This window comes from Centroberyx affinis, unplaced genomic scaffold (assembly GCF_046629955.1).
Source record: "Centroberyx affinis isolate AG114_WGS23_722 - 3 ecotype Tasmania unplaced genomic scaffold, CSIRO-AGI_Caff_v1 ptg008378l_1, whole genome shotgun sequence".
Lineage (NCBI taxonomy): Eukaryota > Metazoa > Chordata > Actinopteri > Beryciformes > Berycidae > Centroberyx > Centroberyx affinis.
The window spans coordinates 1-26,321 of NW_027284160.1; the positions used below are offsets into that span (position 1 = coordinate 1).

The 26,321-nt window shown below is 41.8% G+C and overlaps 1 protein-coding gene across 1 annotated transcript; it reads right to left on the reverse strand.

Moving 5' to 3' along the window:
- Positions 1–553: 553 nt before the first annotated feature.
- LOC139640117 (SH3 domain-binding protein 2-like) lies at positions 554–23,033 on the reverse strand (the record flags this gene model as incomplete). The annotated part of the gene is made up of 5 exons (XM_071514284.1): positions 22,648–23,033; positions 4,422–4,561; positions 1,996–2,098; positions 1,035–1,152; positions 554–621 (listed from the first exon to the last, which is right to left on the reverse strand). Coding segments are annotated over exons 1-5 (533 nt in total), but the record flags the coding sequence as incomplete, so codon positions are not given.
- Positions 23,034–26,321: the final 3,288 nt, after the last annotated feature.

Below are 26,321 nucleotides of genomic sequence, written 5' to 3' on the forward strand. Positions count from 1 at the left end.
GAGATAAAAAGTGTGACAACATGCCCCACTCTCCCCTACTTTGCAGAATAAGGTTTTACATGCAAAACATACAATAAGCTTGTTTGCATATGTGCTAGAAGTGTGATTTTCAGACTGTTCCTCGTTATAATGGCAGTGAATGGAGAGAGACATAAATGCAATTCTCCAATCGTCTTGACTGCCAGTTCAACATCACTTTAAGTTGAAGGTTAAAAGTTAAAAAGTTAAAAGTGGCCAAAGTCACACAGGTTAAGCCACCTGTCTGTCTGTCTGTCTTCAGTCAGTCAGAAAAGAGAAGTGTGTGAAGTGTGGAGGAAGGAAACGAAGGTGAGATGATCCAGAATAGATGGAGCTTCTGCACAAACTTTTTTCCACTGCTTTTACTGCTTTTACATTGTATTTATAATTCGAATATAGTTATGAGCTTTGTGCAGTCACTTATTCCTAAATTGAACCCTCAACTATAATTTATGTATTAAACGTATTCTATATGACAAATTATATGACGCTTAAAATATACATAATATTGTGAAATTTGATGTGAGTTTCTTACCTTGGGATGTGTGATTCTCGTCTGTCGTTATAATGGTCTATCTCCCTCCGCAGGTGTCGCATCCATTTCTGTAAGACAGCAACACTGATGTAGCAGGTGTTGGTATGTGTGTGTGTGTGTGTGTGTGTGTGTGTGTGTGTGTGTGTGTGTGTGTGTGGCTGTGTCAGCTGGTTATCAGTTCCACTTCAGAGTAAACATCAGAGAGGACGGGACAGAGATAAAGTCTGCTACTGATAGCCTTTCATGTCCTCTTGAAGTCCTCACACACACACACACACACACACACACACACACGCTCACACACACACACACACACACTCCAGGGCACAGTGAGGTCACAACCTACACACACTCTGCTGACTGATAGCGTCCAAGGCATTTTTCCTCTAATTCCCCCTCTCTACATTTGATCTGTAGATTTGATTGTGTGTGTGTGTGTGTGTGTGTATGTGTGTGTGTGTGTGTGTGTGTGTGCTCTCACCCTCCTCTCGTCCTCGCTGGCTGCAGAGAAGAACCAGGTTCTGTGTTTCTTGCTGAAGTGGACGATCTTGAAGGGAAACACGTTGCTGGACGTCGTCTCCTCCGCTGCTCTCATCACCCTGAGGAGGAGGAGCAACACATCAATATATAAACTACAAAATAGTGTATGCTTCACATGATAAAATAAAAACACACTTTATAAATACAATAAATAAAAGAGCATGCAAAATGGGATGCAATACAGCTATAAAATATAAGGAGGCAGACCAAAATACAGCTGGTAAAAAGTCACAGTTTTATTTTAAGTACTTGAGACTTGACTTGACTTGGGTTCTGGTGACTTGGGACTCGACTCTGACTTGTACTCTGATGACTTGAAAAGGTTTCTAAAGTCTTGACTTGAGATCTTGCGTTTGTGTAAATGACTCAGATTGAAAGTGATGAGATTTGTTCCAGCAGACGACTGAATTTAAATTCTGTTTTCTGAATTTGTATGGAATGATTGAATTTATTGAAGTTGAAACTGATTATAGAAATCAAACTCATGATGCTCTTACCAAGTTTTTATCCTATTAAAACCATATTGCATTGAAAAGTCCTAGATATTTAGTTTTCTTTAAGATATTAAATTGATACTGGACTCTTGATTTGTTCTGACTTGACTTGCTGTTCTACATTTAGACTTGAGACTTGACATTAATGACATGGACTAGACTTGGACTTGACTTGCTAATCTACATTTAGACTTGGGACTTGACTTAAGACTTGTGCCTCAAGACTTGAGACTGACTTGAGACTAGCAAAGTCGACTTGGTCACACCTCTGGTTTTTAAGTGTTTTTTTTTTTAAACAGTCGACTGAATTAGATGTGTGGATTTCATAATCTGGGAGTCAAAACAGAGAGAGCAGCAGGTCATTATTGGAAGTTTTGCAGTAGGTCTCTCCAGAGAGACGTCACTGACCTGTTGTAGCCGTTGAGGGAGAACGCCCCCTGTGGGGCCGGAGAGGTGCTGCTCTTGAAGTAGTACACACAGCCTTTGTGGATGATGATGTATCGCAGCGGCCCTGCAAGACAGACGAGACAGTTACATAGTGGTTATTTATATATTTTTATTTATATAGTTTACTTGACAGGGACAATGCAAATTAACATAGTGCCACTTCAGCTAGTTACAAACAAGTTGATGAAGTTGGGGGGGGGGGGGGGGGGGGGGTTCCTGCCTGAGATATAAATGGTAATATATTAAGTGCCAACAAATCATCGAAAGTATTCTGGCACATGCTGAAAGGCTTCAGACCTGTTTCAGATTTGCATATGTTTAAAGCTGCAATGGGAAATTTTGCATATTGATGGCCCCAGTTGGCAGCAAAAGGATAACTGTTTGAATTTTGTGATTTCAAACCCAGAAATCATGTAATGTGACTCAATCAGTAAACTACACACTCCTCAAATCTAATAATAATAATAATAGTAAATCTGATTTAAGAGCACCTTCCTCAGACTCAAGACACTTTACATAGTTCAAAAATCAGAAAAATCAAGTTAAAAAATCAGGAAAGCTGCATTAAAAATGCAAAAAAAAAAAAAAAAAAAGGATAATCTAGGGGTGCAGATGGTGAGTAACATGTTTTGGCAGCAGCTTCATCCCCTCTCAGCCCCACTTGATTTAGGCTGATAAGACAAGTGCATTTCCACATCAATATCTTGCCTAGTGCAGCTTTAGTATGAGTGAAGATGACTCATCAAGTTCACTGATGAAGATGTGCAGTAGAAGACTTTCACTGTTTGTTTGTTTTTATATATATATTTTTTTCATTTTTTGCCTTGATTAGAGAGTTGAAAGTGGAGCGAGACAGGAAAGTTTGGGTACAGAGAGAGGGAGACGACATGGGACAGAGGTCTTGGGTTGGATTCGAACCCGGGACTTTGCAGCTACATGGTTTGTCCCCTGAACCTTTTTGTTAACTATTGGACTATTTATTAATTCCTGCTCTAACCAGCAACTGAGAAGAGAACTGCGTGGGGGTTCTGCGTGGGGGTTCAGGTTGCTGTGCACTGGGCATCCTCAACCTCTGCCAACCAGTCATAACGTGTCACGATGTGTCACGATGTGTCTGGCAGCTAGTCATGATGAAGTGGGAACTTCCCGTGTGTCATGTTATTTCCCAGATTCAGGGGTTCTCAAATGTCTTCAATGACCTGAACCCCCACACAGACACTCATTAGACCCCGTTTTGATCAGATTTTATCCCACCGACTCATATGGGTAGCTTTTTGTTGCTGATTTAGTATTGAATCATATAACAGACCACAGTGCATGGGGAGATAATAAACTATGATTAGAACAGTCAATCTTATACATTATACACAGCGCATTGTACCCATGCCCGTGTTTTTGTTTTTAGTCTTTTATTGTGATTTTACTGCCTGCTCTGGTTTGTACAGCACTTTGGTCTTTAATTTGGAGTTGTTTTTAAATGTGCTTTAGAAAAAAATCTGAAAATCTGAAATCTGAAAATCTGATTATCTAAATGGGATAATTTCTTGTAAATAAAATTATAGCAACATTCAAATATTTCTAATTTTCTTGGGGAACCTCCTAGGTGGGAACCCCTCAAGGACCCTTGGGGATCCCCGGACCCCATTTTGAGAACCACTGAACCTCTGGTTGACTCTCACTGTAGTCAACCAGAGGTTGGACCCTTAGCATTGTTCACTACTCCAGGGTCAAGGTTTCAGATAATAGGTGTGTGTGTGTGTGTGTGTGTGTGTGTGCAGGAGCGAGCGAGAGAGAGAGAGAGAGAAAGAGTAAGTATGTACGTGTGTTTTTGCATGCATACCTATGTGAGAGTGAGTGATTGAGAGAGATAGAGAGAGGTTTGAGTGTGTGTGTCTATGCACGCAGTGTGTGTGTGAGAGAGATAGAGAGAGAGAGAGAGAGAGAGAGAGAGAGAGAGAGAGAAATGACAGGGTCCAGCAGTAATCGAGAGTGAAAATGAGGCATGCCTTAACAAATTAAAGCTAATGTGCTGTAGCTTCACTGAAGAGAGGAGAGCTTAAGTCAAGTGTGTGTGTGCGTGTGTGAGAGAGAGAGAGAGAGAGAGAGGGAGAGAGAGAGAGAGAGAGAGAGAGAGAGAGAGAGAGAGAGAGAGAGACAGAAGTAGACAGACCAGTAGTCAAAATAAACATCTCAAGTCAAGTCCTTCACTCTGGATGAGAGTGTCGGCTAATTCCCTGAGATGAGACAAGAAGATTCACCAGACTTCAGAGTGATTTGATGTTCTGATATTCTGAAATAACAGACATCAGAAATGCTTTCCATCGGCCAATCAGAATTGAGTATTCAACAAAGCCGTGTAAGAATACAAAATGTAATCCTGAACTCACACTTCATGAGGCTGAACTGGCTCCCTCCCTTCTTGTGGAGGTATCCCGCCGTGGAAACTCCTCCCGGCATGGTGAGGAGGTTCTGCGCCCCGATGGCTCGCATCGGCACCGGCCAGCACACCTCAGGAGACGACATGGTTCTAGGAAAGGAGACGAGGAGAGGAGGTGAGGAGGTGAGGAAATACAACAAACAAAATACCATGGAAAGATGTGGAGGAGAGGAGAGGAGAGGAGAGGAGAAGAGAGGAGAGGAGAGGAGAAGAGAGGAGAGGAGAGGAGAGGGGAGGAGAGGAAGAGAGAGGAGAGGAGAGGAGGTGAGGAAGTGAGGAGGTGAGGAAATACAAAATACCATGGAAAGATCTGGAGGAGAGGAGAGGAGAGGAGAGGAGGGGAGAGGAGAGGAGAGGAGAGGAGAGGAGAGGAGAGGAGAGGAGAAGAGAGGAGAGGAGAGGAGAGGAGAGGAGAGGAGGAGAGGAGAAGCGGAGAGGCCATCATCTAATACAAAGGTGAGGAGAAGACAGACACACACACACACACACACACACACACACACACACACACACACAACCCATTGAACCACACAGGATTTCCTTTTGAAGCTCAACCAGCCAATGATCATCAGCATGGCGGATGGCTGCAGGCTGATGCTGTTTCCCACTGAGCAAACTAAAAGTTAATTTCCAAAATGCAATATACTGTATCTCTCTGGGGGGAAAAAATAATTACCTGAAGTTCACCTGTCCATAGAGGATTCAGTCTGTATTTGTCAGTCAAGGACAGCTAACCCACTATCATTTCCAAAGTGGCATATTTTTTTTTCATTTTGTCCTATCAATCACCTTTAAAGACCTTTTTTTTTTTTTAAACGGTGTGTATCTAGTTTTCCGAAAGACTCTCCTCAGTTGCCACCTATACACTCATAGTGCAATTTAGTGAAATCATCTCATTTTTATCCATTAACACAATGTATATAGATGTGTTTGTCAGTTTCAACTTAAAAGTGCTAGTTATGAGCTCCATGACTTAAAATCATGAGTTCACATCTTGTGACTTAAAATTATGAGTTGAAAGAACACCTTATAAAGCATTCACTAAACTTTTTTTCAACTTTTATTCACTAAAGTATATTAGCAGACTTCCCAGTATGCATTGCAGTCGGTTTAACTTCCTTCTTCTGGTTTGAAAGAAGAAAAAACATGATAAAAATACTAGTATAATCTTATCTATGTATCTGGCAATTCATAATCAGTACAGTAGTTTCTCTCTGATGCACATGGCAAGTACAATCCACTACAAGGAAGTGTCTTGCAGCTGCAGACTATATGCTGAACTGTGTATTATTCATGTGACACAAGAGGAACTCAAACTTAAACCTGGCAAACCTTGTGAAAACATAAGTAACACTGGATTTCAGTTAATCAATTAATTCATTCAACTTGGAAACGCGAATCAGCATGACTAGACATTTGTTGATTGAACTTATTGTCTTAAGTTCACTCAGTTAGCTTTTCTACATTAGAACTAACTAATGACCTTTGACCTAAATATTCAGTCAACTCACAATTTTAAGGCGGCAAGGAAACTTATGTTTTTAAGTTTGAACTGCCTTAATATTTTTTTTTGCAGTGTACCTCCTGTTGAGCTCTCCTGATGGTCTGAACGGCAGCGCTCTCCCTCAGCATGCTGGCTGTGGAGGCCAAGACCGGCAGCAGATCCATGACGTGTGCACTCCAGTCCGGTTCAGACTTCAGACTGACTCAGAGCATATCGCTGCCTGTTGGAGACTCTCTCTCTCTCTCTCTCTCTCTGCCAGAATCACTCAGACCGAGGAGGATTTCTCCCGTTTTCTGCTCTTCAGATCATTTTTCATCCTTTCTGTTCTGTGTTTTTTTTTTTCTCCTCAGCAGGTTTAGCGGAGCGTGCCGTCTAGCTGCCGGAGAGTCAGACGCACACTGAGAGGGATTTGTCTGCCTCGTTTTAGACGCCTGCCTCCTTAGATCAGCCTTTCTTTTGATCCTCTCTTTCTGTCTCTCTCTCTCTCTCTCTCTCTCTCTCTCTGCATGCCTTTCTAGATTTCTATCTCTCTCGCTCTCACTCTCACGTAAACACACTCGTACTCAGATCTTTACTTACACAACAACACAGATTTTCTACACATACAGATACTTCAATACAAACACACACACACACACACACACACACACACACACACACACACACAAGCCTCCCCCACACGCGCAGACTTCTGCACACACACAACACACACACACACACACACACAGGCAGTGTGTCACAGCATTCGGTCCAGACAGGAAACACATAATGCTAAGGGTCCAAAGGAAGCCTCCAGCTTCCTGACCGCTTGTCACTACTCCAGGGTCAAGGTTTCAGATAATAGGTGTGTGTGTGTGTGTGTGTGTGTGTGTGTGTGTGTGGTGTGCAGGAGCGAGTGAGAGAGAGAGAGAGAGAGAGAGAGAGAGAGAGAAAGTATGTACGTGTGTTTTTGCATGCATACCTATGTGAGAGTGAGTGATTGAGAGAGATAGAGAGAGGTTTGAGTGTGTGTGTCTATGCACGCGTGTGTGTGAGAGATAGAGAGAGAGAGAGAGAGAGAGAGAGGAGAGAGAGAGAGAGAGAGAGAGAGAGAGAGAGAAATGACAGGGTCCCAGCAGTAATCGAGAGTGAAAATGAGGCATGCCTTAACAAATTAAAGCTAATGTGCTGTAGCTCACTGAAGAGAGGAGAGCTTAAGTCAAGTGTGTGTGTGTGAGAGAGAGAGAGAGGAGAGAGAGAGAGAGAGAGAGAGAGGAGAGAGACAGAAGTAGACAGACCAGTAGTCAAAATAAACTCTCAAGTCAAGTCCTTCATCCTCTAATGTGTTTATGCTCAACTTCCAGTCTATCAACACATCTAAGAGGAAGAGAGAGGGAGGGAGGGAGGAGATGAAGGAGGGAGGGGGGGCAGGGAGGGAAGAAGAGTGAGAAGGAGAGCGAGGTGGAGGGGAAGGAGGGGAGAGAGGGAGGGAGGAATGGAGGGGAGAATGGGAAGGTGGAAAGGACAGAGGGGAGAAGGAGGAAAGGAGGGGAGAAAAGGATGGAAGAAAGGAGGGGAGGGAGGGGAGAGAGAGAGAGAGGAGAAAGGGAAGGAGGGGAGAGGGAGGAGAGAAGAAGGAAAGTGGGGGAGAGGAGGAAAGGAGAGGAGAAAGTGAAGGTGGAAAGGACAGAGGGGAGAAGAAGGATAGGAGGGGAGAAAGGGAGGAGGATAGGAGGGAGGGGAGAGAGGGAGGAAAGGAGGGGAGAAAGGGAAGGAAGAAAGTAGGGAGGGGAGAGAGGGAAGAAAAGGAGGGGAGAAAGGGAAGGAGGAAAGGAGGGGAGAAAGGGAAAGAAGAAAGGAGGGGAGAAAGGGAAGGAAGGAAGGAGGGAGGGGAGAGAGGAGGAAAGGAGGGGAGAAAGGGAAGGAAGAAAGGAGGGAGGGGAGAAAGGGAGGGAAGGAAGAAAGGAGGGAGGGAGAAAGGGAAGGAGGGAGGGGAGAGGGAGGAAATCAGGGGAGAAAGGGAAGGATGAAAGGAGGGAGGGGAGAGAGGGAGGAAAGGAGGGGAGAAGGGAAGGAAGAAGGAGGGGAGGGGGAGGTAGGATGAAGGAATGAAAGGGAGCGGAGCGGTGAAGGAGTGATGTAAGGAGGAAGGAATGACAGGGATGGAGGGAAGGAACAAGGAAGAAGGAAGAAACTGTGAGGAGGGAGGGAGGATTGGTGTCATATTCACTACTGTGACATCATTTATGTCTCATTTTCTGGTGAAATATTCCCAGGGTGCGATCACACCTACAGCTGATTTTCTTTGATTTGAACCAGAGTGGAAAAGTTGACTTTGTTGTGTTTTTGTTTTTTTGTTTCGTTTAGGTTCAAACTGACCAATTAGAAGAGAACCAGGACTTGTAAACAAAAGTCACATGACTCCCAAGCAGCTCGTTTATTGGACAGAGTTTTGGTGACCTGTCATCCTGCAGGTTAGAGAGTCAAAATAAATCTGATTTAGAGCTGCAACGATTATTGGATTAGTTGTCAACTATTAATCGCCAACTATTTTGAGGATCAATTAATCGGTTTGAGTAATTTTTTAAGAAAAATAAGTCAAAATTCTCTGATTCCAGCTTCTTAAATGTGAATATTTTCTGGTTTCTTTACTCCTCTATGACAGTAAACTGAATATCTTTGGGTTGTGGACAAAACAAGACATTTGAGGACGTCATCTTGGGCTTTGGGAAACACTGATCCACATTTTTCACCATTTTCTGACATTTTATAGACCAAACAACTAATCGATTAATCGAGAAAATAATCGACAGATTAATCAACAATGAAAATAATCGTTACTTTCAGGGGGAATTAATCTGATTCCGGTCTCTAACTTTATCTCAGCATGATGGACTTGTCTGTCTCTTCTTCTGTGGTGTTCATACCAGTTAAGAACACATGAAGAAACAGCTGAATATGAGCATCAGCCCAGACTTCATTTTGTTCTGCTAGGCTTTCCAAGCATGAGGCACCTGCATCCATCTCTTTCTACCCATAATCCCTTTTCAGATTTTCAGATTTCGTTCTCACTCCTAACAAACCGCACCTCAGTTCTCTTGTTGGAGGACTGAGACTCTCGGTGCCGTTATATGGTGACACCAGAGTTCAAAGGTCATCGTTCTCACCTGGACAAATTAACCGAACTAAAAAGGTAAAAAAAAAAAAAATCACCTCTTTTGTTCAAATAAGTTCAAATAAGTCGATCCAAATATGCTTGGAGTGAATGAAGTCGCTCCAGATACAGGCAGGTATGAATATCAAGCAAAATAAACCAAACAGTGTTGTACGTTTTATCATGGCGAGCTGTATCATCAGTCAAAAACCGTTAACGCCCTGTTGGCAACGCGCCCAGCGTGGCGTCTCGCTCTGAGAATGTGAAGGGAAACATAAAGAAGAAGAAGAGAAGAAGAGAAGGAGTGATATGGGAGTTTGGAATGGAAAAAAAAAGGAGGGGGAATGGAAAGTAGATCCAATGTAGAGGAGAGGGGGAATTAGAGGAAAAATGCCTTGGACGCTATCAATCAGCAGGGTGTGTGTAGGTTGTTTTTGACCTCTCTGTGCCCTGGAGTGTGTGTGTGTGTGAGTGTGTGTGTGTGTGTGTATGTGTGTGTGTGTGTGTGTGTGAGGACTTCAAGAGGACATGAAAGGCTATCAGTAGCAGACTTTATCTCTGTCCCGTCCTCTCTAATGTTTATTCTGAAGTGGAACTGATAACCAGCTGACACAGCCACAAACACACACACGCAAACACACACACACACACACACACACACACCACACAGATAGATAGATAGATACTCTCCATGTGGGGTAACAGTTAAGACTACATCTCTGAGTCTGAGAGTTCAGCGTTCTAGCTGCTTATCATCCGCACAGAGGATTTCCTTTAAACCAATGAGCTCACAGCTGCAGACAGACTGAGTCAGCAGGCAACGCTGAAACAATATTGTGATATTTGGATCGTCCACTCAGCGTTTTCTTGTTTTTTATGGGAAGCGGGAAGTCCACTTTTCTTTCACTGAGAGAGCAGGAAGGCCTGCAAAGGAGACAGAATAGGCGAGACGCAAAAAAACCTTTAAGTTTGTCACTATGCATTTGGGCTAATAAATGTATTATTTCTACTAGATTTTTGGCAGTGTGGGGAATATGCCTTTGACTTTTTTTTTAATGCAAAAATCCCCCCCCATCTTATCAGTCTAAATCACTAAGCGTGGCTGCAACAGAGAAGAGCTTCCCATCTCGTCTAGAGGAGACCCTGTAGATTCATCCTGTTTGCTCAAATTGAATCCTGGTAACTTTCCAACCTAAGGGGTTTTGGCTCTCAAAAGGACGCCAAAAGTTGCAAAGAGGAAGAGAGTTCAAATGTTTCAGCGGTCAAGACCAATCATCTAATTTTGATTAATTTCCTGGTGGAAGTTGGTTAGGGTCTGAACCGCTGTACACCAACTCTGTCAGCTTGGTTCTTAAATTATTTGCAGCCAGGACCCAAACTTTGTGAACTCTCCCCTGAGACAGACTACTCACCACAAACAGACCCACAATTCATTTTTGGCCCCAGGCCCTGTAGTTTCACAAGCAGCAGGCTATTGAAACTTAAAGGAATAGTTCACCCAAAAATGAAAATTCTGTCATCATCTACTCCCCCTCATGCCAAATGAAACACAGGTGAAATTTGTTAGTCCATATAACACACAGGGAGGCTGCAGCACAACTTGGTAGCAGCCTTCTCCAAAACAACTGAAGTCAATGGGGACCTGTTCTTTAGAGCTCCAAAACAAAACCGGCCAAACAATCACACTGTGAATAGAAAGACCTATACACCATTATTTGTTGCAAATCAATCAGCTGTAGTTAAGATTTGCACTAAATGATGGTGTAAATATACTGCAGGTCTTTTTGGAACTCTGAAGAACTGGTCCCCACTGACTTCAGTTGTTTTGGAGAAGGCTGCTATGGAGTTGTGCTGCAGCCTCCCTGTGTGTTATATGGACAAACTTCACCTGTGTTTCAACTGGCATGAGGGGGGAGGAGATGATGACAGAATTTTCATTTTTGGGTGAACTATTCCTTTAACATTAACATAAGCAGTATTTCCTGTACAGCGTTTTGTAGATGTTGGTGGTGCAGGTAACTTTTGTTCTGAGACCAAGGTGATGTAACACAACTTCTGGCGGACATAGTGTAGTTTCACAGCTCTTAGGTAACAGTGGTTGTAAACAACAGTCTGTGTTTCTAAATGTACAAAATGTCTGTTTCTGACTGAACTGATCATTTCATCACTGATCCATCTGATTGATTTAGTGTTTAGATAATGTCACCTTGTTAGCTAGCTAACCATAGTATCTGGTCAGCTCACCATCACTGTCTTGTTGTTAACACATCTGATTAGCACACTAGCTAACGTATCCAGTAGCAGCTAGCGTTAGCATGTTGACATTAACATCAGTGTGTTTGCTGGCTAGTTAGCTAGCTAACAGTTTGTTCAGGTTAACTGAGCTGACTCTTCTCAAGCTCCAACTCTTCATGTTTTGGAGTAGAGACTAGGGCTAAAGACAAGACAGTTTACTGTGTCACAGTAACCTACATTTGGAAACAAATCCACCTTATCACACTATTCATTTTTACTGAGAACGATACTGAATGGATCTACAGCCACACCACAACAAGCTGACTCAGCTATCTTTATCCAGCCCGGTTGAAGGAAGATTTGTGATTCACCTGCAAAGTCTCTGCTGACTCATGTTGAGTTGAAGTAACAGAAGTTCGCTCTGCTCTGCCTTTTTCCACTATCACCCACTCAGCTCTTCTCTGTCATGACTGGGTCGTCACTCTTTATAAGGAAATAATCTTAATTAAACTCCTAACTACTGATCCATAATGTGCTTCACTTCCATGCTAGCAGTCAATATGGGACAGTGGGGGAGCGTATATACAGTATGTTCCCAGGGTCCTAAGTTCCCAGGGTCCTATGTTCCCAGGGTCCTAAGTTCCCAGGGTCCTATGTTCCCAGGGTCCTATGTTCCCAGGGTCCTAAGTTCCCAAGGTCCCTTGTTCCCAAGGTCCTACTGTATGTTTCCAGGGTCCTATGTTCCCCAGTTCAATATTCTGTTAACACACATTAACCCCCCTGTTGTATTCGGGTCAAATTTGACCCGTTTGAAGTTAAAATATTTCATATTATCCAGTTTTTTTATTGGAACAAGGCTTCAAAATAGCTATATAAACACAACAAAACCAATGGTTATCATTTTATTTGATTTTGATGATCTCTAACCCTAACCCTAACCCTAGAACTGGGGAACATAGGACCCTGGGAACATAGGAATGACTCCGAGAGTGTGTGTGCATGTATTTATGTATGACACAAACCTGATTCCATAAAATTACAGTCACATCTGTTGACGGTGGGACATTATTTAAAGAGAAATAAAGAGTGAGTCTCAGGTTTGAACCCTCTCACCCCGTCCTGAACTCTGTTGATGTTGGTGAGGCAGAGATGCTAATCAGAGCTCCTGTTTGCCAGGAAGGGAAGCACAGAGAAGGAGTGGCCGCTCGCATACTGGGCTCATTCAAACGCATTTCCTCCCTGTACACACACACACACACACACACACACACACACAGAAAACAGAAAACAATGGCTAGGTTCAAAAGCGATTTAAACCTGGCTTCTATTTTTCCCACAGTGTTGTTGACACTGACTCTGTGTGTTCAGGCCTAAATTCCCCTGTTTGCCTGAAATTGGCGTTTCAATGATGTCGGGACGTTTTTTGTTGTTCTTTTACGATAATTTTTTTTGGCCATTTCTGCCTTTATTAGATGAAAGTGGAGGGAGACATACGATTGGGAGAGAGAGAGAGAGGGGGATGACATATGACAAAGGTCCTGGGTAGGATTTGTTAGTAGATGTTGGGACGTTTTGGGGGCGTATACCTATTTGTTGTGGGCGGGGCCACCAGTCAGCTGGTTGAGGCGAGTGGCCGTCATCAAGATGACTGACAGGTGTTGGGGGCGGGAACTGAGTGGGAGGAGGGCGGAGCTAACAATACACTTTGTACCTCAAGGGCAAAAAGTTGCATGTTGTAGCTTCAACTATGAATCTTCACACCTTTCACAGCTTTCACACAGCTCCCACAATCCTCTTGTTGTATCTGTATTGTCCCGACCAGTTTGAGACCCACTGCTTTAGAACAGCATTAGCATTAGCATTAGCATTAGCATTAGCATTAGCATTAGCATTAGCATGAAAACAGGAACAGAGTTTTGTTTGATAAACCTCAATAACAACCAGTACATCAGTTTTGAGAACATTTCTTTTGAGAACGTGAGTCTCTTGAGAAAAAGCTTTAAAGCAATATTCCACTTAATTTTAACATGGGGGTTATTCGGCTCTTGACAGCCATGAAAACCAGAATATAAACTACTGACCAATCAATCAATCAATCAATCAAACTTTATTTATATAGCACCTTTCAAACAAATCAAATGCTAATGCACACCAAAACAACCAAAAAAACCCCCAAAAGTTAATTGAATAAGACGACAATAAAAGATGGGTAGTTAAGATAATAAAAGATAAACAATAAAAGATAATACAAGCAATAAAAATAACATAAAAAATAAAATTATGAAATACTACACGATCAAGATCAGATGCAGCTGGACCGGTTTGTAGCGTTCAGAATTTTACCAAACAGCATTTTTATTGATAGAAGAGAACACAGCGGAGGGATACCATTTAGGAGAGATAGTTCCTGTTTGGGAGACCGGATCTACTTTCATTTTTTAAATACAAATTTTAGCGTAAACCAAGAATAGAATAGATCTTAGTGGAATATTGCTTTGAAGCCTCTTATCTGGGACAAAGAAGGGCTGAAGCAGACTCACCAGAATAGACGGACTAGACTGGCTGACTTGTGACCAGTGTCCGTGTCTTTTCAGGACACCGAAAGTGAAACTAGTGCAGCTGTGTGATGGAGATGGAAATCCCCCCCCGATGAATCACATCACACAGACGTCTGCTGTGACAGAGTGTGAGGGCATAATTCCTCCTCAGCTTTCTGACCACAACTCGACTGTGGCAGGAGGGGGAACATGTGAACTGACTGTGCTCCGGCCCTTAACGTGTGTGTCTGCTGCTAAATTTCTTTCTATTTTGTTTACTGTGAGTCTGTACTGTGCTGTATGTGTTGCTGCAGGCCGAATCCACCATCAGGGACAATAGGATCTTGATCTAGAATAATAAGTTGAACTTGATGTGAGATTCGGTCACTTCAGACCTCTAGGTTCAGAAATAGCATCTACTGTATATATGCAACTGTTGTCCGTATCCTGAATGACTTGAAGCACTTTAGCTAAAGCTCTAGTCTCTCTCCGATGCACTCGGCACTTTTTTTCAGGCTACTGGATTTTAACTTGTAATTTTAAATAGCTTTTTTAAATTGTATTTGTATAGAATTTTTGCTCTCTTACTTATCATCCATTACCCTTTAGTCTGTCTTGTTCTGTTGATGTTTGTTATTGCTGTTTGCTGGCTTGTTTAGTTGTTGTTTTGTTGTGTTATCTTGTGTTACAGTATGGATGTATGTTCTGCAGCAAATTCCAAGCAACTGTCTAGTTGATGTGGCAATAAAATAAAGTCTGAGTCTAAGTCTAAGTTTATCGACAAGGAGAAAAGTTGATTCTGTTCCGTCATTCGTGATGCTGGGAGGCCTGCTGGTTAGAGAGACTGTCTTGTAACTGGAAGGTTGTGGGTTTGATTCCTGCAACAGCCAGCGTGTCTCCATCAAGGATCATGAGTTGAACCCCAACCTGCTCATTCTTTATACAGTAAGTTGATCTGGAAAAAACAGCATCAGCTAAATGGCTGCTGTGTAAATCTGAATTCATACCCTGGCACTGACCTGTATCTATTGATACGCTGCAAAAATCTCCATCTTAACAAGTCATTTAGTCGATTATCGAGGCCTAAAATTTTAATTTTCTTAAAATAAGTGAGTAAGTTTCCAATGCAAATCAACTTGTTTCAAGAATTTAGTAGAATCAAGAGTCATTTTCTTGACAGCAGTGCAGTGATCTGCCTTATTCTCACTAATTTCTGGAAAACTCCTGAAGCAAGTGAAGCTGCATTGGAAACAAGTGGAGTTATCTCTCCTCACTGCAGAATGTTTCTCTGGGTTAAAGAACAATAAGATTTGAAGGCTGAATAAAATTACTCATTAAGATGGAGGTTTGGATGTTTTTTGCAGTGTACCATGATGATGTTCAGGACTGACTGGTCTTATGAAGTTTAGTGAAATGAGCACAACGTCTCAAAATGCAAATAATGCGCTTCCTGCACGACAAGTGAGAGAAATCTGTTTCCCCAGCGGGAGAGGATTAGGCGGAGGAAACGCAAACAGAAACAGGATGTAGTTTGATATTGAAATAACTCTAACGCTTCAACTCTGATGACCCGGGTTCAGTTCAGCAAGCTTTCTACTGGGAGGGAAGTTGTCATTTTCAAAGAAAGTTCTTCTTATTTAACCTTAACCCAAAAGTTAACCAAGATGTTTTAGTTGCCTAACCCTGACCTTAACCCAAACCTTAACGGAAGTAGTTTTACTTCTTCTTACTTTTGCTAACACTAACCAGTGACCGACCCTGTCATGTGACCAACAGGTGGAAATGTTGTGTCCAGTTGCTGCTGTTGTCATGTAATCCTTTCATGGTGGAGGAATGTACACATTTTCACATCATTTGTGTCCACAACACCTAATCTGCAGTTCAGAGTTTGTGCTCATCTCACAAAATTCTGTGCGACTCTGTTGATTCAGGAATACAGCGGATGTCAGATTAAAACGACACAATAGAACATTTAATTAGTTTCATTCCAAAATCAGATATCCAATATTTGAAGAAAGTGACACTTATGCTCTCACAAAAAGAAAAGATACATGAGGATAGCAGGTAACCAGTGGTGGAAGAAGTACTCAGATCTTTTACTTAAGTAAAAGTAGAAATACCACAGTATAAAAATACTCTATTACAAGTAAAAGTCCTGCATTCAAAATGTTACTTAAGTAAAAGTACAAAAGTATTAGCATCAAAATGTACTTAAAGCAACAAAAGTAAAAGTACTCATTATGCAGAATGGCCCATTTCAGAATAATACAGTATATATTATATTATTGAATTATAAGTATTGATGCATTAATGTGTAAGCATCACTTTAATGTTGCAGCTGGAAAAGGTGGGGCTGATTTCCACTACTTTATATACTGCTGGGTAGCTTACAGTAATCTATAATAATACCTCACAATTTATTAGTTGATCATATTTTATATTAATAATCTGAATCTGCAAAGTAACTAGTAACTTAAGTTATCAAATAAAGGTAGTGGAGTAAAAAGTACAATATTTCCCTCTGAAATGTAGTGGAGTAGAAGTATAAAGTAGCATGAAATGGTAACACTCAAGTAAAGTACAAGTACCTCAAAATTGTACTTAAGTACAGTATTCGAGTACATGCACTTAGTTACTTTCCACCTCTGCAGGTAACTCAAGTCGCTGTTTTACAGACTGGATCCTCTTTGTTTTACAGATTCTGAACTGAACTGATCATCTTCAGCTTCAGGCAGCGACAGCATTTCAGAGTTGAACTCTTCATTTATAGTAAATCTATTCAGCAACGTTCACAGCAGCCACAGACTCACTTCTTCTGACAGGTGTCTGTTACAAAGACTGCTGTGGTACGAGGCAGTGTGTGTGTGTGTGTGTGTGTGTGTGTGTGTGTGTGTGTGTGTGTGTGTGTGTGTGTGTGTGTGTGGGTGTGTTGGGGAGGAGAGGGGGGGCTTGTCGAAAAGGTCTAAACCCACCATATTCTTTTCTCACGATAAACTAATTGGCAGAGAAAGGTCATAGGTTAACCACACACACACACACACACACACACACACACACACACACAGATGGAAAGGCCATAGTCTCAGCGCTGCAGCAGATGCGGCGCTGGCGGTTCAGAGAAACGCCAGCGCCCCTGGCCAGGAAGCGGGCTGCTGTACGGCGTGCTGCAGCTCCCCCCCCCACCCCCCCCCACCCCCCCCCTCCCCCCCACCCCCCCGCCGCCGGGCCGCTTTCAGTTCCCCTCCCCGGCCGACTGCAGCCGCTCCTCCGCTGATGGAGCACTTCATATTTTCTCTGGGATTTTTTTTTGGGGGTTTGCAGAATACGTAGGTGAAGTATTCAAATTCATTCAAATGAGTTTTATTTTTCAGTGAGGAAGCTGTGGTGCGCAGCGGGCCGACGAGACAAACAGGAACACATGCAGCGGCTTATCTGACCTCTGCAGGGTCTCCTCCTTCAGTTCGGTCGGTTTGTCCAGGTGAGAACGATGACCTTTGACCTCTGGTGGCCCCCGAGAGCCTCAGTCCTCTGACAAGAGAACTGCAGTGCGGTTCGTTAGGAGTGGAACTAGGACTGGGCAATATATCGATATTATATCGATATCATGATATGAGACTAGATATCGTCTTAGATTTTGGATATGGTAATATGGTGATATGGCATAAGTGTCTTTTCCTGGTTTTAAAGGCTGCATTACAGTAAAGTGATGTCATTTTCTGAACTTACCAGACTGTTCTAGCTGTTCTATTATTTGCCTTTACCCACTTAGTCATTATATCCACATTACTGATGATTATTTATCAAAAATCTCATTGTGTAAATATTTTGTGAAAGCACCAATAGTCATCCCTACAATATTGTCGCAATATCGATATCGAGGTATTTGGTCAAAAATATCGTGATATTTGATTTTGTCCATATCGCCCAGCCCTAAGTGGAACCCCAAAACACAAGGGATTATGGGTAAGAAGGGGACGGATGCAGGTGCCTCATGCTTGGAAAGCCCAGCAGAACAAAATGAAGTCTGGACTGATGCTCATATTCAGCTGTTTCTTCGTGTGTTCTTAACTGGTGTGAACACCACAGAAGAAGAGACAGACAAGTCCATCATGCTGAGATGAAGTTGCAAGAAGTCTAGTCTCTAACCTGCAGGATGACAGGTTCAAACTCTGTCCAATAAACAGCTGTGTCAGAGTCATGTGACTTTTTTTTTTTAAAAGTCCTTGCTCACTTGTATCTGGCGTTTAAAGGAATCAAATACAAAAATGAAACAAAGTACAAATGAAAGAAAACAAACTGTAGGTGTGATCGCACCCTCAGGCTGCACACACACACACACACACACACACACACACACACACACACACACACCTGCAACACTGTAAGCTACAGTGAGCTGTAACAGTGAAGCCAGGTCCTGTTTCTCTTTCTGTGGTTTTCTCAATGCAGCGTCACTTCCTCTGTCCAAATATGGTCGACAGGAAATCGACAGGAAGGATCACAGATCAGTTCTCACACTGATAACGGCTACAGTAACTGACACACACACACACACACACACACACACACACACACACACACACACACACACACACAAACACGCACACACACACACACAGCACTACTTTTACTTTTCAGATATTTAGAATTTACAGTTGAGTCTTTATGATATGCTGTAGTTGTGTTTTGTAATTCTGTGATTCTTGAGTAAAAACCACAATGAAAAAAAGAGAGCGAGAGAGAGAGAGAGAGAGAGAGAGAGAGAGAGAGAGAGAGAGAGAGAGAGAGTATGAATGTATGTGAAAAGTTTTGTTACATGCTTTGGCAATATTGTTTGTTTGTAAACTGTCATGCCAATAAAGCACACTGAATTGAGTGGAATTGAAACTGAGAGAGAGGGAGGGAGAGAGAGGGAGAGAGAGAGAGAGAGAGAGAGAGAGAGAGAGAGAGAGAGATTTGGACTGACTTTACATTTTCCACAAAGAGGTCTGGGGGCGAAAATGAGAATGCATTTTTCCTGTAAGTCATCTTCACACACACACACACACACACACACAAAACATACACACGTCTCTCTCTCTCTCCCGTCTCTCTCTCCCCTCTCTCTCTCCTCTCTCTCCCCTCTCTCTCCCCTCTCTCTCTCCTCTCTCTCCCCCTCTCTCTCTCTCCCCTCTCTCTCTCCTCTCTCTCCTCCTCTCTCTCTCTCCCTCTCCCTCTCTCTCTCCCCTCTCTCTCTCCTCTCTCTCCCCCTCTCTCTCTCTCCCTCTCCCTCTCTCTCTCCCGTCTCTCTCTCCCGTCTCTCTTCACTACACTAATAAAGGCAAAAAAAGAAGTGGGATCCAGCTCTGTTTCAGATCCGGCAGCGAGCTGCAGTCAGTGCAGCAGCTGCATCTGATCCGACCCTTCAGATACAAACGGACGGAACAGAAACTGACCTCAGACCAGCCCCGACCCTCACATCGACACTCAGTACCTTCAGAGACTCTTCACACTGTTATATCTCCTGAAACTCAGCAGACTCTTCACTGACACATTCTCGTCTCCTGACATAAGTTGTGTATCGGCAGTGACTGTCCAAATAAAGTCACATTTTACATTTTAGGAATTTAACATTAATGGGGCAAAACAATGGTGGAAAACAAGTTTGCCAGAAGTAACAGTCAACAGTTAAGAGAGATAAGGAAAAATTATTTTATTTATTACTATTACTATTTAAAAATAACATCACTAGCAACCAGAGGTGTGACCAAGTCAACTTTACCCTAGTCCCAAGTCAGTCTCAAGTCTTGAGGCACAAGTCTCAAGTCAAGTCTCAAGTCTAAATGTAGATTACCAAGTCAAGTCCAAGTCATTAATGTCAAGTCTCAAGTCTAAATGTAGAACAGCAAGTCAAGTCAGAACAAATCAAGAGTCCAGCATCAATTTAATATCTAGGACTTTTCAATGCAATATGGTTTTAATAGGATAAAAACTTGGTAAGAGCATCATGAGTTTGATTTCTATAATCAGTTTCAATTTCAATAAATTCAATCATCTCCTAATTGGCAGAACTTGTCTCAAAATGTGATTTGAAGGCTGAATATGAGACTAAATGACTTGTTAAGATGGATGTTTTTTGCAGTGAAGTATACAGAAAACCCAGTTGAAAGTAAATTCCCACTTTACACACTAATCTGTAATCAGATCTCATTCTATTCAGTAGAACTTCCTAATACACTGGTTTACTGTAATGCACTTCTGGACGGTCCGGTATATCTGCTTTACAGCTGTAAACTCACTGTATTCCATGCTGCTTCAATGCACTTTTGTTTTTTTTGTTGTTTTTTTTAGTTTTTTGTATAATGTGCTGTTGCTCCTGATCCTTTTGCATTGCATTCCCATTGAGGTGCTGTTGTCCTTGGATGTATTCATGTTACTGAGTGGGTTGTCAGTCTGTACCAACACCACCAAGTCAAATCTCTTTACATTCTCGCTCCAATAACCCAGATCAAGTACAGAATAGTTATCAATCAGTTGTCAATATTATCGTTTCTCGTCTGACAGTGGAATCACATCATGATGATTTGGCGATTTTGTAAAGAAAATTTTATTTAAAACTGACAAAATGAGGTGTGAAATATTTTAAGGAATATTATTTGAAAACCTCTAGTTTTGTTTGACATCACACCTCAGTTCAATGGGATGAACATTATTTTTGTCATGTCATTTTGCATGTGAGGCATATCGTCAAATATATATATCAATATATATCAATATTGAAAAAACTCCTCATGATTATCATGATATTGATTTCAACAATATCGCCCCTCTCCAGTATAGAGGAGAATCCAATTTACCTGAAATCCCTTAGCTCCTTGCTCCCTGCACAAGAGTTTCAACAAAGCAAACTATTTGTTTTCCAGTAGGCAACCGAGACAAGGACACAAACTCACACCCACTCATTCACAGTAAGTCCTGTACATCTTAATGAGTAAAGCATGGTGATTTTTGCGCTCAGGAAACTAAAAGGTGCTTTGGATAGAAAAAATCCTGTAGATTATATGTGAGTTACTCTGGATTAGGGCTGAACAATTAATTGAAATTTTATCGAAATATGACCTACTGCAATTTTCAAATCACAGGAGGTGCAATATTTGTTAAAGGTGAAATTTGTGTCAAAATACCATTTTAAATGAAATATTGTGGTGCTGCAGAGATGTCCTGGCCTACACATCATATTCTACAGACTTAAGAAAACATCTTTGTTTGGTACAGATCCCCGCAAAAATCACACCATAATCATTTTAATACGTTTTTCAATGAAAATGAGAATAATGATGTAAAAATTATGATTCCCTCTAATATCGCAGATCATATCGCAATTGCAATATCAGTCAAAATAATCGCAATTAGATATTTTTTCAAAATCGTTCAGCCCTACTCTGGATAACAACAACAGCAAAAGGCCTAAAATCTACATGCCAATGTAACATGAGGAGACTCAGCCACAGTAACAGCCACAGCTGTGAGAACAACTCAGATCAGGAGTTCTTCAGAGAAACCTATCATGACAGTCCCTCCCAGTCCCCATGTACACATCTTGAAACCGGGCAGGAAAATCACCAAATGACTGAGGCTGATGATGTAATCCTCCAGCTGACCTGCATTGAACTCATACCTGACAGATACCAGATTTGCCAGGGAGAAAGACCAGATGCTAGATATCCCCAAACTGAAAGGCATCCCACATCGATAAAGCGAACCAGGCTCAGAAACAGAAACCGATTTACATGATACCCCTCCGTTCCTTTGTACCCATCTTGAAACCGGGCAGGAAAATCACCAAATCAATCAATGACCGAGGCAGATGATGTAATCCTCCAGCTGACTTGTAATGCACTCATACCGGATAGAGACCAGGTTTGCCAAGGGAGAAAGACACCAGACGCCAGATATCCCCAAAAACCGAAAGGCATCCCACATTAACAAAGCGAACCAGGCTCAGCAGAAAGCCAACAGAAACCGATTTGCATGATATCCCTCCGTTCCCTTGTACACATCTTGAAACCTGGCAGGAAAATCACCAAATCTAGAAATAACCGAGGCAGATGATGTAATCCTCTTGCAATGCACCCATCCCGGATAGAGACCAGGTTTGCCAAGTGAGAAAGACACCAGACACCAAAATAAACCAAACCAAACCAAAAAAAAATCCCATCTCTCTGTTAGCTTTTACACATCTTGACACTGGGCAGAAAAGTCAACAAGCCAAACTACAACCAAAGCAGGTAAAGAAAACCTCCAGCTGACTAGTTTTTCAACACACCCATACACAATATACTATAGATTATGTTGTTTTGTTCCCTTAAACCAGTGATTCTCAACCTTTTTCATATCAAGGACCCCTAAGTTAGTCTCTTGAACCCAAATCTGAGAATATTTCTATTGCTAGATATGATTTTGTCCAGAATCCCATGAGAAACTATGATCAAAACAGTCATTCTTCTACATTATCTAATGGTGTTAACTTCTTGTAAATGAAATAATGCTGAAGTTTGATGACTCAACAATTTGCTGGGGACCCCCTGGAACCCCCCTCAAGGACCCCTGGTGGTCCCCGGACCCCACATTGAGAACCACTGCCTTAAAACAATATAATACTTGGCATCAGACTAGTCAAGAACAAAACAAAAAAGAAGACAGATGTTCCAAACTGAATGGCGTCCCACATGTAACAGAAAGTGACCCGGGGCTCAGCAGAACCAGGAGGAGAAACATCCAGACTTACATGGTGTCCCTCTGTTCCCGTATGCACATCCTGACGCTCGGCTTGGAGTTCAGCGCGAAAGACTTCTTCTTCCTCATGGACGGAGCAGACATGACGGCGGACATGGCAGCAGCAGCAGCACCGCACAATACACCACCATACTTTTCACCGGGAGGGAGCGAAGGATGGATGGATGGACGGATGGACGGACGGATGGACGGACGGGGCAGATGCAAGAAAAAAAACGTGGGTCGGCGGGAAGGAAGAACCAGCCCCGACTGGGACCGACGAGGGGTTAGATGTGGAAGGATGGAGTCGGAATACAGATATAAACGACAGGATAGATGGAAGAATAGATGGATAGAGGGATCGATGCCTTCAATAAGAGGACAGACGGAGAGATAGAAGAGTCGATCGTGTCTGAGGAAAGAGCGTGTCAGTTGTGTGAAACCCTGAAACTCCCCGAGTCGTTTCCTGATGGGGCCTCCTCTACCTCATTGGCCCACATGCTACTTCCTACTTCCTCAGATGGAGAGCGTGATTGGCTGATGGCCGCAACCCACAGGTCCACACACAAACAAACACACACACACACACACATGCACGCACGTACACGCATATACACACACCTCACACAGTCGTACGTGGACAGACACAAAAGAAAACACACAAGACCTGAGGAGGAAGAGACTGGGGGACTTTCCATCCCCCCAGACTGGAACAATAGAGAGGGGACACACACACACACACACACACACACACACACAAAACCTCATGTGTTAAGTCTTAATACCTCAAACACAGTCATTCCTCCAGACACTACTTCATGGTTTATGGTTTCTCAAGTCCAAGTACATAACTGTTACTTCACTGCCTGTACCTCCTATCTCACATCACTGTATACATCACATCCTTGTATACTCCCTATACACCATATATATGGAGGACCAGAACTGTCATTTTAAGAAATGAATGAATGAATGAATGAATGAATGAATGAATGAATGAATACATGCTATAACAAATAAAGGAATAAATGAATTAATACATGCAATAACAAATAAAGTAATACATAAATCAATAAATGAATGAATAAATAGATAAATAAATGCAATAACAAATAAAGGAATAAATAAATCAATAAATGAATGAATCAATAAATGGTAAAATAAATGTGGGACTATTTATATAAATGTGTAAATTAATAAATAAAAAACTAATAACCAAACAAATAGCTCACATTTTTAGTTATTTATTTATGTATTTATTCATTTAAATCATTTATTTATTGCTGCACATTCGATTTTCCATTTCCTCAAGCATATGCTAATGAGCTGAGTCAGTGGGCGTGGTAATGTCTGATTAGGCATTAGTAATCGAGCTAGCATTATAGATAGCTTGCTTGGTCATTAACCAGAAGCCGCCTGCAGGCTGTTGCAGCTATCAAAGAATGGCGGCAGATTCCCACATTTATTTTACCACTTATTAATTCATTCATTTATTGATTCCTTTATTTGTTATTGCATTTATTTATTCATTCATTCATTCATTCATTCATTCATTTCTTAAAATGACAGTTCTGGTCCTCCATACATACAGTATATATACAGAGAAGGAGAAGTGAGCAAACCTGACTCCAGGATTCAGGCAAATAGAGTGAATCTGCTGGGTCTCAGTTAGAGGGAATGGGACTCTCCTGAACTGAGGATCCAGGGTTCAAGCTCATGTGTCGGTAAGCATCTGCCCTGCTGAAGTGTCCTTGAGCAAGACACTGAGTTAGTCTGTAACTGACCTCTGACCTCGCTGTGGAGGGGAGCATGAGAAAAGGGGATCTCCCTATGGGGATCACTACAGCAGCACGTCATTATTTATATTTATTTATTTAATTCCAGTAAACTAATCGTTAACTGGCTGCCTTCATCTCCTCTGTTTTGGATTTTAGTGTTTCTGCGTGATTGGACACATAAAGTGTGACTTCATAAAATATATTATGAATGACAATACGAAATGTGCTATAAGCTTATAACAACTTCTGTAACTGATACAACAGTGACCACTTTTGGCTAAATAAGGTAACAGTATGGTTGTGTTCCGTCAGTCTTCATGAATCTGTCCTGCCTCTGTAAGCCTGCAGTGGAAAAAATGACTTCTATTGTATTTGTTGAAGATTTTTAATTCTTTGTTTGATCTCTTAGTTGACTCATCTGGGTATAACCAACAGGTGTTTTGTGGCACATTTAGAGGAAACTTGCTCCAGGACACAAGGACAATTCAGGAATTGGGAAAAAACTGACTTTGTGATATTTTGACATTTTGAAATTAATGCTTTGTCTTAGTCTCAGGTCCACAAAACGAATGACAATGAAATATATCTTAATTTTGTACACATGGTACACGACATCAAAGTCATTCGATTGACAACTCATCTCTTCAGGAAGTATCTGATGTCTCCCTCTCCTCCCTACATCACTTATCCACATGTTTTTCCTCTGTGCTTAAAGTAACGTGCTCTTATTTTGAAACAAACAAGCACAGAATTGGTGATAAGCTGCGACCAGATGGGTGCAGGTTACAGTAACTTATTGGGGTGGTAGTGGTATGTAACGGTATACTGTTTTAAGGTATACCGCGGTATCAAGCAACCATGGTTCTGAACCGTAAGCCTTTCCCTGTAACACCGTGCCCACAGTATAAATATATGTTTCCTATCCACAGCTCCGCTCGGGACAGCCAGTGGAAAAAATTAAACATCACACTTCCAGTTGCTAGCAATTTTGAATTGCAACAGTGGACTTTGTAATTTAATACACTAGATTACAAGATTTTTGTGTGTATTTTCCGTCTTTAATGCAAAATAAATCTGATGTTGCACTGCAGGGCGCTAGAACATTAACGTTATCTCACTAAGGAGGAGCCTTGTGTTAAATATTTTTATGTAAATGTTACAATGCTAATGCATGAGAGAGTTTCAGTTAAATACACACAGACACACACACACATGCACAGGCACGCACACACGTTTCAGTTCAATAAAGCAATATTTTTATACTTGTTTGTTTGTTTTTTTGATGGGCCATAGTACGTTTAATTAAAAGGGGGAAAAAATTAATGAAATACAGTATACTGTGGTATTTTAGTAGATACCGTACCGTACTGTGAAATTACATACTGTTACATCCCTAGTGTGAAGTCTCTAATAAGGATGTTCATGACTACGCTTAATTAATGATCTGTTATTTAGGCCTGTTCTTGACTGTGAGCATCATCAATCGATGTTATCAAACGAATAGATACATTTTGGTGTGAGGCATAACTTTTTTCTTAGTGTCTTAGTGGAAAAATGCCATCTTTTAATATGTCAAATAACACCATGTAAATACTCTGGTTGCTGGGTTCAAGAGTGAAACTCTCGACCCCGGAAACCTGTGAACCTGCATTAAAGTCTGCTGCCATACCAGAGTGAGTTAACACACCAGAGAGAGGGTCTGAGAAACTCATGTGGTTTGTGTCTCTGTATCCCACGGCTCTGTATGTATGCACAGTGGGGTTTTACCTGCAACCAGCAGCTAGAAAGTCACTCTGCTGGTCAGTCTGCTGGTCCAAAAATGTCAAAAAACATTTTACTGAACCTTTGGATTAATGAGCTTTCTTCTTGCATAGCGATTGAAAGGCTTACTTACACAATCAAACAAAAA